This window comes from Oryctolagus cuniculus, chromosome 4 (assembly GCF_964237555.1).
Source record: "Oryctolagus cuniculus chromosome 4, mOryCun1.1, whole genome shotgun sequence".
Classification (NCBI taxonomy): Eukaryota; Metazoa; Chordata; class Mammalia; order Lagomorpha; family Leporidae; genus Oryctolagus; species Oryctolagus cuniculus.
The window spans coordinates 54,316,714-54,330,011 of NC_091435.1; the positions used below are offsets into that span (position 1 = coordinate 54,316,714).

The 13,298-nt window shown below is 39.1% G+C and overlaps 2 protein-coding genes across 17 annotated transcripts in view; one reads left to right on the forward strand and one right to left on the reverse strand.

Annotated features, from left to right (window-relative positions):
• CMSS1 (cms1 ribosomal small subunit homolog) overlaps positions 1–13,298 on the forward strand; it is a 407,069-nt gene that overhangs the window by 24,734 nt on the left and 369,037 nt on the right. The window lies entirely within an intron of this gene.
• FILIP1L (filamin A interacting protein 1 like) overlaps positions 1–13,298 on the reverse strand; it is a 299,778-nt gene that overhangs the window by 11,624 nt on the left and 274,856 nt on the right. For 6 of the 9 annotated variants that reach the window (XM_070071972.1, XM_070071975.1, XM_051859370.2 and 3 more), the window contains one exon: positions 6,159–8,934. In XM_070071972.1, the coding sequence (XP_069928073.1) occupies positions 6,159–8,934 (2,776 nt within the window). Of the gene's footprint in view, positions 1–2,527; positions 3,634–6,158; positions 8,935–13,298 lie in introns of those variants that run through there. The other 3 variants (XM_051859372.2, XM_070071976.1, XM_070071977.1) reach the window with 1 other exon arrangement.

Below are 13,298 nucleotides of genomic sequence, written 5' to 3' on the forward strand. Positions count from 1 at the left end.
CCACTTTCCCTATATCTCAGCATTTTAATGTATTTAACTGTGAAATTGTGATAATACTCACTTTTTGGGATTGTTGTAAAATGAAACAAAGAACTACTTAAAGACTGTATAAAGATTAGTTTTTTCCCTTATGTTACTTTAGTTCACTACCCAGAAGCCTTTTAAAGGAGGACACAGAGCATTCCCTTGCACTTTGTTCAAAGCCCTTCATAATCAGAGCAAAGCATGCCCTTCTAGCTCTTGACCCAACCCACTCAGCTTCAGCCACACTGCACTGCACATTGTTCCTTGAATGTTGATTGTCCGCTGTCCTACCTGCCATTACACCTCCGCCTTGTGAGCTCCTGTTTGGAACACTCTTGTCCTCCATTCCAGTTTTCCTAATCCTCAGCCCCTGCCCAGATCTCATCTGTTTGAAACGTAAGCCCTGAGCTCCACCACAGAGTAATCTTCAAACTCTTTAAGTAGTTACTGGCTATACAATTCTCTCTATACTGGTATCTACATTTTAGCTCTGGCCTTAGATTCCAAATGTCAACACCTACACAACTGCCTACAACAGCAAAAAATAATAGTGGATATTTCATAAGTATTTGTCAGTTCATTCTTGTAGGTGATTTGTTGAGGAATGAATAAAGTTTGTATCCTAATAGAAGACATCATGCCTGTGGTGATTGTAAACTAATACAGACAAAATTGAAAATCCTCAGAGAGCACTCTTTTTAGAAAGGTCTAAAAGGTAGAGGAAGTTATGTCTAAAGTTCTTGAGGATCCTGCTGAAATCCATTTTCCCCACTAAGGTTAATTTAGATTCTATTTCTTCTGAAAGCACTGGAGAAATGAAAAGCACTAGTTAATCTGAAAGCTCCAATTTATAATATGGTATCTTTGAAAGAGACAAAAGTACAAGGTATTATTATAAATATAAATGTTCAAGTATGAACATCCTGTGGGCCAATGTGACAGTGAGTAGAAAGAAACATACCAGATGTGATGAAACTTCAGTGCAGATTTTAAAATTTGCTTTGAGGCTTATATTTAGTTGTGTTGAAGATTCTCATCTCTACATACCAGACTATGTTTTCAAATAAGGTGTTGATTTTTTTCCCAAAGCAAATTATATAAAAGTGGAATTGGCTTATAAAGTCAGTTGGTCCATTTCTCTAATATAGTGATTCTTGGGGGTTTATTTTGACCCTCACCTCTGGGAACAAAACATTTTTGTCATGACTGAGAGGATGCTGTGTGACAGGTAGTGAGTAGCAGTCCAATTGTAATACCTGATGTCCTAATGGAATGCTATTATTGATTGCTGTTCTAGGCAGTTGTTTAGGTGTTGAGATAGTTATTAGCACAGTACAGAATTGCATAGCTAGTAACTACCCTAGGAGTTTGAAGATTACTCTGAAGTGGAGCACAGGGGTTAGGTTTCATAAACAGATGAGATTTATGAAGTGCTGCCATTTGAGCAATGTTAATTCATTATCAAATTATAAACTAGTTGGAGGTGTTGGCCAGTTAGCTTGCTTAGACTCCAAGGATTCCATCCCTACCATATTGCCTTTAGGGGATACCTTTTGTGATGTATTTGACTACAAAAGCTTTACCCTTCTTGAAGTAAATGGTAGAAAAAGTGCATCAGTTGGAAAGGAAAAGGCTTAGAGTTTAATCTACATGAAAATGAATTTAAAGGAGGTTTAAGTGTTGGGGACTTTAGTAAACCACTTTCCTTTCTTGCATTTGTCCTTGAGGTGAATAGATGCTTTGTTTTAGTTCAACCAACTGCTCTCCTTAATGTGTTCTGGAGCATGCTACAAAGTTAAGTTGAGGGCCTGGGATATAGAGGAGAAACACAGCTTGTAGATGTCAGACAGCTCAGCAAAAGATTCAAGCGTCTCTGCTTTGCTATAGTCATTGAAAATAGAACTCTCCCAATAAATTGGTAGGTTTTTTGTTGTTGTTGTTGTTGTTGTTGTTGTTGTTGTTTTGAGCTTTCCTTTACAAGAAGAAAACCTGAGAATGTCTTCTGTTTGTCATGCCAGCCACTAGAGGGCAGAATTGTCACAATTTCTGGACAGGTGTAATTTATTCTGAGTGGGACTACAGGAAAAACATATTTGCCAGTGTTTATCGATACAGGGATTTATAAAATAGTGGCATTCCAACTTTATAGTACAGATTAGTCAGCAGAGAGGTGTGTTACAGTTCTCTAGGGGAACCCGTGAGATTCTGATTTGATAGCTCTAGGATTTTCATACAGGTGTCTTAGATTTTGAAAAACACTGATTTAGAGACTGGGCATGCATTTTTGCATGATTGTCTTTTCTCTTGGGATTGCAAAGCAAAATGATTATTTTGGAGCAAATACTCAAGGATAGCAGAAACCAAGGATTAAGGTAAACTATAGAGTATTGGTTAAAGAAAGGTGTTTGCCTCCTTTTATCTAACATGTTTGAAAAGGAGACCCACTTTGTAAACATTCAAAAGCAAAGAAGCTACTAAAATTATGCTTTCATTTGACATTATATTTCTTTTTTTTAAGATTTATTTATTTGAAAGGCACAGTTACAGAAGTGGGAGGGAGGGAGATCATGCATGCTCTGATTATGAAGGGCTTTGAACAAAGTGCAAGGGAATGCTCTGTGTCCTCCTTTAAAAGGCTTCTGGGTAGTGAACTAAAATAACATATTGGAAAAACTAATCTTTATACAGTCTTTAAGTAGTTCTTTGTTTCATTTTACAACAACCCCAAAAAGTGAGTATTATCACAATTTCACAGTTAAATACATTAAAATGCTGAGATATAGGGAAAGTGGCTCCAGGGCCATCTTTTATTTGTTGGTTCATTCCCCAAATAGCCATAACAGCCGGGCCAAAGCCAGAAGCCCAGAGCTGCTTCCCTGTCTCTCACATGGATGCAGGAGCCCAAGCATCTGGGCTGTCTTCTGTTGCTTTCCCAGGTGCATTAGCAGGGAGCTGGATGGGAAGTGGAGCAGCCATGACTGACTCTATAACAGGTGCCAATGTGGGATGCCAGCTTTGCAGGCAGCAGTCTAACCTGATATGCCACGGTGTCAGCCCCTTCAATCATTGAAGATCATAGATGCCTTAGACTACAAGTTTCTAACTTTTTTTTAATGAAATGTATTTCCTATGACAATCTCAAAGTACCTCTAATTTTGTCCTTTGGATGTTATGAGGACTCCATGCCTAATTGACATTGTAAGATATAGTGGTGGAGACCTCCTGAATAGTGTTTGTGTAATACTGAAATGATCGATCAGTCTGTTTCTCTCACTCATTCACACATACACACACACAAAGGATGTAAGAAAATGTTTCTGCAACTAAAGGGCACACTTTAGTGTACTGGTTAAGTTGCCTGTTAAGCAGCCTGCTTTCCACATCTGAGTACCTGGGTTCTAGACTTGCCTCTAGTTCCTGACTACAGCTTGTTGCCAGTGTAGGCCCTGGGAACCAGGGGTGATGATTCAAGTAATTGGGCTCCTGCTTGCCACACGCAGACCTGGGTGTTCATTGCTTCTGGCTTAGGCCTTTGTGGAGATTTGAGAAGTGAATCAGCAGATGGGAGTGCTCTCTCTCCCCTCTCTCTTTTTCTCGGTTTCTCTGACTCTGAAATAAAATTTTAAAAATTTAAAAGCTAAAAATCTAGAGTATGTCATTTTATGTGAGTTTTATAGAGAAGATGGTTTTACGGATAGTATGTTATTTACCATGAACTTAATTAGGGACACTTTAATAATCTACATCAAAATTATTAATTCAGCAGCCTCTTAACGTTTATTTTAATATGGACATGAATTATTATACTTGAAGCAATCCTCCCAGGATAGAGACCTCTAAAAAGGGGTAATGTTCGAAGGTTCAGTAAATTTCCTGTTATGTTAAATTAACCACTTAGGAAACCTATTTATAGTTAAAATCTGGTGCATACAATGAAATGAGAATTTATGTATTATAATTATGGAGTACAGGACTATGATTCCTTCCTTATGGAGTATTGCTGTGGTCACATAAGAAATTGAATACTTACAAAGTGGATGGCTGAGGACTAATCCAGAGTTCCCAAACTCTATTAGTTATAAGTGTGCAAAGAATGGATTTTCCTCCAACCCCCAGAATTGGGGCAACCAGGAACAACTAGGTAATAGAAATCCCTTGGCTGGTTATCACTGCCCCTTTATTGGTTTCCTGCCATGCATACATGTTTTCTGTTAGTGCCATTATGTGACAAAGTTGGGAATTCTTTCTAGATTCTGTTCATAGTTTTACTATCTGTTGATCAGTGTCTTCCAAAACATATCACATATGCTCTCTTGATTATTAACTAGAAATGATCTCATGCAGCAGCATTTATAGTATCTACTTTGAAAGGGCTTAAAAAGAAGTATGCAATTCCTTTTCTTCTTGCCCAAGGTGACTTAAAAATAGATTGAAAGACATCCAGACCATCATGTATTTTGTAATACAGTTGGGTCACTGCCGATTCCCAAGATAAATGTGTTTAAACAGAAGCTATCTCATTCATCAACAACCTCAGCTTTCACCCAGATTTATTTAATGATGATGCAAGCCCACAGCACTGGTGTTGTAGTTCATCACCATGGAAGTGTTTCTGTCAACAAATCCTTGCTGTGCTATCATGAATTGATTTAGCAGAGAATAATTGTGAAAGATTTCTTTTACTCTTGAAGATTTTTCAGTTTGCTGGGATAGCTAAATGAATTGTGTTTATAATCAATAATTGGCAGTAAAATTGACTGCTTGAATTAATGGTTAAGAGGTTGGTAAAAGGAAAATATCATGTCTGGAATCATTTGAACTTGATTTGAGGACCAGATTTGTCATTTAAAATGTTTCTCTGAAAGCTGCTGTTCTCTGCTCACTGGTATGGACGATGCTCAAGGTGACCTGTGAGCCAGGTGTCAGAATTTGCAGAACACTTGAGCTGAGTTTTTCTCACCTACCTTATAAATGACCTAACAATAATCACAGAAGAAATTCACAATATATCTCTTCCTTTAACTAACATACTATATGATTTTTTTAATGTACCTTTCCCATAACTTGTATTTATAATTATCTTTTGCTTTTATTCCTTGTTGAGAGGTTAAAAAAAAAGCTTCTGAATACATTCTACTCAAAAGCAGGATAATAGTGGCTACATTAAGTAACTAGAACTGTTTAGGAAAAAGGAACAAAAATGAAGTTTTTGCTTTGAAGCAGAGTGTTCAAGAGTTTATGTCATAGTGGTTGTTTCCAGATTTTGATGTAGACATACAAGTGTATGATTTATGGGAGTTTTGGTTTGTGGTAGAAATACAGTCAACTCTTGATGTCCAGGTAAATTGTATTTTCAAATGTGCTTTCCCTGGTCCTCTATCACATTTCAAAGCTTTTTACTTTCACTGACAGTTTATATGCACTCACAACAAGCAAATGATGCTGTTATCAGTAAACATTAAATTTCTTATAAATGCTATGCACTGTGGTGGGCAGCAGTGATACTGAAATACAGGCCAACCATGAAATTAAGCTTTTTCCTGGGAGATCTGATAGTTCACTTTAAAATCAAAGAAATGTAAATTTTTATTTGTTTCAATCACTTTCTCTTCCTCTAATATGTGATCAGAAGTTGACTGTACGAGGTAAGTAAGTCCTATTTGTTTTTAACGAAGAACTGATAGATGTTATCAACAGTAAATAAAATTCCATTGTACATGCAAAAATATAACAAAATGAGCAAAAGAAAATTCAGCAAGCAATGGTAAAAATAACAAATTATTTACTGATTTATAATGTTAAAGTATTTCACCAAGACAAGTTGCAGTCAAATTAAAATGAGTTATGGAAAATAAAATACATAAAGATGTATTTATACAAGTGCAGACTAAATATTTTCCATATAGTTATGTAAATGAAAAGATATACAGTAAGTGCACACTTGATATGACTATGCAGGCAACAGTTAGTTTTTGATACTCTTGTATAGTTCATGCACAGGCCTTTCCAAGGTACAAATTCAGTCAGTCTTTTGGGGATTTAGAGGGATGATTAAAAAAATACTTGAGTTCCTTGCAAGACTATCAGTATGGACTGGATGAGGGTGAGGATGGTCAGTTATATATATTACTTACTGTAATTTGTGATTGTCGAGGAAGAGGTGTGGTTGTTGGTGTGATAGTAATACTGCTGGTGACTTTATTGGTTGTTTTGTTTAGTGCCCCATTAGTTAAGTTTTGAGTTCGGTTATCCTGCGGTGGTGTTGAAGGACTGGCAGGTCTCACAGGGCTGGCCACCGCTTGCACGTAAGGACTTCCTAAGTGAATGTGGATTTTATTATCCTCAGTAGTTATCACACTTGAGCTATTACTATTTGAACGTTGAAATTGCCATGATGACTGCCGGTCTGGGGAGACTCTGAAAATTGCGTGCTTGGCACTGATTTCTATTGGGTCTGGGGAGCGTCCCTGCTCAGGAGAGCTAGCTGAACCAGTCACAGCCAAAACCTGAATAGGTGACATTGTCCTTTCTGGAGTTATAGAACCACATGACTCAGGGGTCTGCGCTCTGGCAAAGGTTGCCATGGCAACAGGGGACATGCCTTGCTCTAAATTCATGAGGCATTCAGTAGAGGTCTTAGACTTCACTGGTGTTATGGATGCATTCTGGAGGATGGTTATCCTTTGTTTTGGGGTGCCACAGTTTGGTATTACCGCAGTGCTTGTATAAGAGTGAGGACTCTCTGTGTTTGGACTTGTGATTTCAAGAGTGGCTGTGTTTTGGACATGGTCTGGAGTTACCTTTATATGAAGCGGCTGCCCAGGTGTGTGGCTGAGAACTAGATCTCCAGGTTGCACAAAGTTGCCATTGGGTTTAGTTTGTATTTTTCCATTCTGAGGATGGCCCTCCTTGGATTTCATCCAAGGAATCCATAGCTTCCTGTTAACAGGACAGGGAGCAGATGGGTTGCATTTGAAGGACAGCACAGATTCTTCCTCATTAGGGTCCTCATCCCTGTCCTCACTTTCCTCATATAACTGACCATTGATGACTGCTCGTTCCAAAGGAATGAGGCTCTTGTAATCAGGCGGTTCGTTATCTCCTGCTTCTGTTTGAACTTCTTTAGAAAATACTTGAGGGTCAGAGATTCTTCTTCCATTGAGACTAGGTCGAAGGCTCTTACTGAAGTGCCGGTACCTCTCTAACTCTTTAGTGAGATTTTCAATCTCTCTTCCCAAATCCCTGTTTCTGTTTTCTTGCTGATTCAGTTTCTTCTGCAGAACTGAATGATCTCCCTGGAGGTGACATATTAGGTCCTCAGTTGCCATGTATTCATGAATTTTCTCTTTTAATGCATCCACTTCTCTGGAGAGGTGCCCTGACTTCGCTTCTTCTTCTTGAAGCCTTTTGAAAAGCCATTGTTCATGACTGGACTCTGTCTTTTCTGCTAACTTGTACTTGGCAAGTTCCATTTTAACATGTTCCAGCTCCTCAGATAAAAATTGAGCTCTGTCTCGTTCATTAGTGTACCTTCGTTCTAGAGTCTCATATTCATCTTCTGTTTTCATGAGGTCATCCTCAATGGCTTTCATATCCTTTAGCTTCAGTTTCAGTCTTTCTACTTCTTGAGAGAGCTCTTTAATCTTATTGTTTTCCTGGTGTAATGCTGCTGCGGATTTACCAGAGTCTTGATTTAATTTGTTTTTTAGGAAATCTTTCTCAGTTGCTTCTAGTGATTGAAGCCTATTTTTCAGCATATTAACTTTTGACAGGAGATCATTTCCTTTCTCTTCTTCTGCTTTCAGTTTGTTTTTTAGGTCATCTCTCTCCTTGGTTACACTGTACATCTTTTCTTCCACATCAGTTTTGGACTTGAGGGCCCTTTTAGTTTCCTCAATTAATTTCTCAGTTACTGTTGTTACTTTATTTTGCTCCACTTGAAGCTGAGAGGAAGCAGCTTGTAACTTATCTTCAGTTTGCTTTAATTTTTCACTCATTGTTTTCCGTTCATCTACGAGCATCACTGTTAATGTTTTCAGTTTAGTTAAATCCTCTTTTAGGGTAAATTCTGTCTTTTCCAGTCGACTTTCAGTGGCTTCTAGCTCTTTGATCCTCATTTTCAGACTCTCAAGTTCTTGAGACAACTGCTTTGTGGTCATTCTTTCTTTTTCTAAATTGCATTTCAGAGAGTAGCATTCTTGTTTGCTTTTGTTGAAAGCATCTTCTAATTTTTCCAGAGCCATAATCCTTTTATTGAGTTTTTCGACCTCTAGCTTAAAATCTTTACTCTGTGCTGTTTCCTTCTCGAGCCTCTTGTTGAGATCTCGGCATTGCTCCTCCATTTTTATGAGCTCTTCATCTTTCCCTTCCATATCTAGCACGCGTTTCCTGAGCTCTTCCACCTCAGCCATGATCCCAGCATTTCCGCATTCTCCCTTGTTGATTTTTTCTTTTATGTCTTGTAGTTCCTCTTCTGCTTTTCGTAAAGACCTGTTTGTCTCTTCTAACTCATCAATTTGCCGGCTGAGTGCTGCCAGCTTTTGTCGGAGCTGGCGATTTTGACTGTCCTCATTGGTGAGCTTTGCCATAATTGTCTCTTGGTTCTGGTGGAACTTTGTGGTCTGTGTTTGCAATTCTTCTTCTAGTCTGGTTGCCTTCTTCTCTTCTTCCTGAACTCTGGCTTCAGCAAGGACTAGTTTAGCATGTGTTTCCTTTGCACTTGTGGTCAACTCTTGGATTTTCTGTCTTTGAAGGGTGAGCTGCGCTGTTAGCCTTTGTTGTTCATCCACCACCATTAAAGCAAAAGATTTCAGCTTGGTCAGCTCTTCTTTCAGGGCAGTGATCCGCTTCTCCTTTTCTTGCTCTTTCTTCTCCTGGGACTCAGTTTCTTGATCAATCAGCTTCTTTAACCTGAAACATACAAGAGCACATTCTGTCTTGTGATTGGTGCTTTAGTTAACTCATTTGCTGCTGTGATTAAACATTTAGACAGATTTTATCAGTTCATGCAAAATACGCTAAGGAGTTCCTGTTTGATGAGGGAGGGAATCTTGATAAACAGGCATCTTGTTTATTTATTTGGCTACTAACAATTAGTAACAGGTGCAGTTCACAAGAAGAGTAAGAGCAAGAATTATTTGGCTTACAAATTGCGGGCATAACATGTAATCATTAGGCAGTCTAGCCTGAAGGCTGTGAAAGTAGGGATAAGCTTGAGATTCAGTTAGATCTGGCTTCAAGACTTAACCTACTCTTAACAGCTAATTAACCTGGGCAGTTACTTATTAAACATCTCTAAACTCAAATTTTCTCATGGAAACTAGGGACAGTGATTAATTATATTAACCTCAGGGGCTTTTTATGAAAATTAAATGAGATAATTCATCTGTGATTCTCACAGTCCTGGCTCATGGCAAACTTGATGAGTGTTCATTGTTGCTGCTGTTTTTTATTATTATCATGGTTATGTTTATCAAATGGTTTTCTTGAACCTGTTAAAATATGTGTTGCATTAATCTTTGTGTGTTCAACTCCTTGATTCTTAGTTAAGGTAAAATTGTATTCACATTGCTTGGAAGTAATTTACTTCACAGATAGACCGCTGTGTCAGTTAGATTTATATTAGCATGATGCTAGACTGTACATATGCTTATCCTCATGGTATATAGCAGTTAAATAAAGGGAACAGAGAAGCATCTGAGTGAATTTGGAGTTTTTATAACATCTGGAAATAGCCTGGGGTTTGGTAGGACAGAGTTTATCGATGAGAGTCTAATCCAGGAAACCCTGAAGCAGAAACTTTTACCAAGAACGTAATGATTCCTTCCTAAATGATGACTATTATAACATGCTATTTTTTCTTTTATGTTTTAAATTTGTCAGCAAAACGAGGGCATTTTACATGACGAGTATAAACTATCTCTTCCCTTGGTAGTGAGGTCGTAGTTTTAAATTTGTGGCACTCTTAATTACACTGGGAATGATCCGATTATAGAGGGCGTGATTACAGCTCTACAGTATTGTTACACAGAAGTGAAAATATAAAAGATAAGCTTTTATAAATATTTGCTTTCTGATCAGTCATTAAAGGTTTATAATGCTATCCATATATCTTTACTATTAGGGATGAATTAATTATCCAATGAATGTATTCTTGTGACTTAACTTTCTTTTAGAAATTTGTTTAAGGGGGCCGGCACCGTGGCTCACTTGGTTAATCCTCCTCCTGTGGCGCCCACATCCCATGTGGGCGCCGGGTTCTGGTCCCGGTTGCTCCTTTTACAGTTCAGCTCTCTGCTGTGGCCCGGAAGGGCCGTGGAGGATGGCCCAGGTGCTTGGGCCCCTGCACCTGCATGGGAGACCAGGAGGAGGCACCTGGCTCCTGGCTTTGGATCGGTGCAGTGTACCAGCCATAACGGCCATTTTGGGGGTGAACCAACAGAAGGAAGACCTTTCTCTCTGTCTCTCTCTCTCACTGTCTGTGACTCTACCTGTCAAAATAAAAATTGTTTAAGGATTTGAGGAGTCATTTTCAAAGGAAACTAATTTGGGGCAGTCTTGGAAACAGTCTTTTCTTCTTTTTTTAGATGCTAAAGACTGTATTATACTACACCAGAGGAACATGTCTAAAACAATTATATAATGTAAGAATTCCCAAATGTTTTTGTGGGGAGGATCCACTTTTAGTTTTTCCTGTTTTGAAACCTGACAGGAGGCTGGCCCCAGGGCTGTGGCCTGTGAAATTCAGAAAAGCTAGGCAGGATGCTGGGGTGGAGTTGATGATGATCTCATCCATAGTACTGGCAAGAGGCTTATCCATGGCTCCTGGCTGGGTCTCACTCCTTATTGAGACACCTGGGAGCCTGAGTGGAGAACCATGGCAGCAGCTTCCTGAATGGTCGGGGGACATGACAACCCGGTGTCAGGGTCCATGGGGAAACCACTTCCATGGAGAAAGAGTTAAAGAAGCTTAGGCAAAATGTTTCTTCTTCCCACCTAAGCATTAGAATCGGACTTAATGTTTTTTGTTTGTTTGTTTGTTTGTTTTTAAGATTTATTTATTTATATGAAAGGCAGAGTTACAGAGAGGCAGAGAGAGAGAGGTCTTTCATCCTCTGGTTCACTCTGGCTGCAACTGCCAGAGCTGCACGGATCCAAAGCCAGGAGCCAGAAGCCTTCTCCAGGTCTCCCATGTGGGTGCAGGGGCCCAAGGACTTGGGCCATTTTCTACTGCTTTCCCAAGCCATAGCAGAGACAGCAGAGAGCTGGATTGGAAGTGGAGCAGCTGAGACTCGAACCAGCGCCCATATGGGATGCCGGCACTGCAGTCATCCCACTAGGCCAAAGCGCTGGCCCCAGGACTTAATGGTTTAGACAAAGCACTGAGCATTACTGCAGTGAAACAATTTTCCCCTCTTTACATCACAGTTCTTACAGTTTTATTACAGTTTCACAGAAGCTTTTTATGATTTCTTTGAATCTTATTAAGTAATAGCTTATACTATTTCATTTTTATGAGAAGGGGCATGTTTTGTTGGGACATAAGGGAGGGAAGATTGTTTTTCAGTATAATGAAAAGAGCATTAAAATAGAATTGTGATTAATAAATTTTGGCAGTGCAATAACAGACAAAAAAGGTTTAATTTTAGTTGCCTCCATTGTGTTCAGTGTTTTCAGCCACAGCATCTTTTTCATTGTTTCTGTAAATTGGCTGGCATCCCCCTCTTCTATGCAAGTTCCGTCTTACAGGGTAGACACTGGGAACATAAAATTGACTACTCAAATATGGCATTTTAAGTTTTTCTGTACAACCTTTTCCCCAATAACTTGGTGTTTCCTCAGGCCACTCCCATGAGTGCACCATAGGATAGTAAGAGCTAGTGTGGTAAAGCCTGTCAGGAACAGAAATGGGCATGTTTACACAGAAAAAAAACTACACCTTTAGCCATCAACCCAGGACGAGGAACACTTGAGAACTAAGGGCAGGAGGGCCTGCTGGAGCTTTTTCAGAGCCAGTTCCATGCTTGCAATGCTGTTCTGCATTGTGTGGTTGTGTACATTTGTGTGAGAGAGCTCAAGAGAGAGACTGATTATACAACTGAATTTAGAAGAATTAGCACTTCTTCTGATAGTGGTAAATGGGCTTACCCTAAATCACTGTCTCTTGCCTTGTATTCAGGAGTATTTGAAGGTTGAAGTTTGAGGTTAGTTGTTTATGGTCATATGGTGTTGAGGCTCCTTAGCCCAGCTTCCTTCTTTGAGTAGGAGTTGTTTTAGACAAAATAATAATTTAATTTTCAGCTCCCAGATGACACCAAATCTGTTGGTCCTTGGATGAATTCTGAATATCAAGGATTTACTATTTGTATGTCAGATGATTCCCTGGAAATGAGATTCTAGCTGAATATTAACTTAGCTAGTTTTTTTTTTCATTACTAATTATATAGCAGTCTATGGATATAATCTATATTGCTGACTTACATAGCCATCCATTTTTTTTCTTTTAGAGAATTTCAGGTAGGAGGGCATGACTAAATTAGCTAAAATCCATTCACATTACTGAAAAAGAAAATCTTTCAAAATGTGTTCCATAGATGGTGGGTCAAAAACTTTATTTTCACATAAAAAAGCAGTAAATGAATGGAGTTCCAATATGTGATTTTCCTCACACAACCCAAAGATGAAAATATAGGTGACTATATATTTGATACCCTGCATACAGTGGTACCTCAGCATGGAAGGGGCTGGTGCTGTGGTGCAGTGAGTTAAAGTCATGACCTGCAGCACCGACATCCCATATGGGCACCAGTTTGAGTCCCGGTTGCTCTAATTTCTACCCAGCTCTCTGCTAATGCACCAGGGAAAGCAGTGGAGGATGGCCTAAGTGCTTAATCCCCTGCACCCACATGGGAGACCTGGAGGAAGCTCCTGGCTCCTGGCTTCAGCCTGGCCCAGTGATGATCGTTGCAGCCATGTGGGGAGTGAACCAGTGGATGGAGGTTCTCTCTCTCTGTCTCTCCTGTATCTCTGTAACTAGGCCTTATAAATATATATAGTCTTTTTTTTTAATAAACAATAAAAATTTAAAAATTAAGTTTATGGAAATGGAATTAAAAGATAATTTTGTTTTGGTGTATAAAGGAAAGCTTTCTCACTTGATGGTAAAGATGGAATGTAATTCTTTGAGAATCACTGAGTGCCTTCTGCTGGGGTCATGTAGGCCAACACCCTGCAGGTATTAATGCCAGTGCTGTGCTGCCAAGCACTAAGCTATG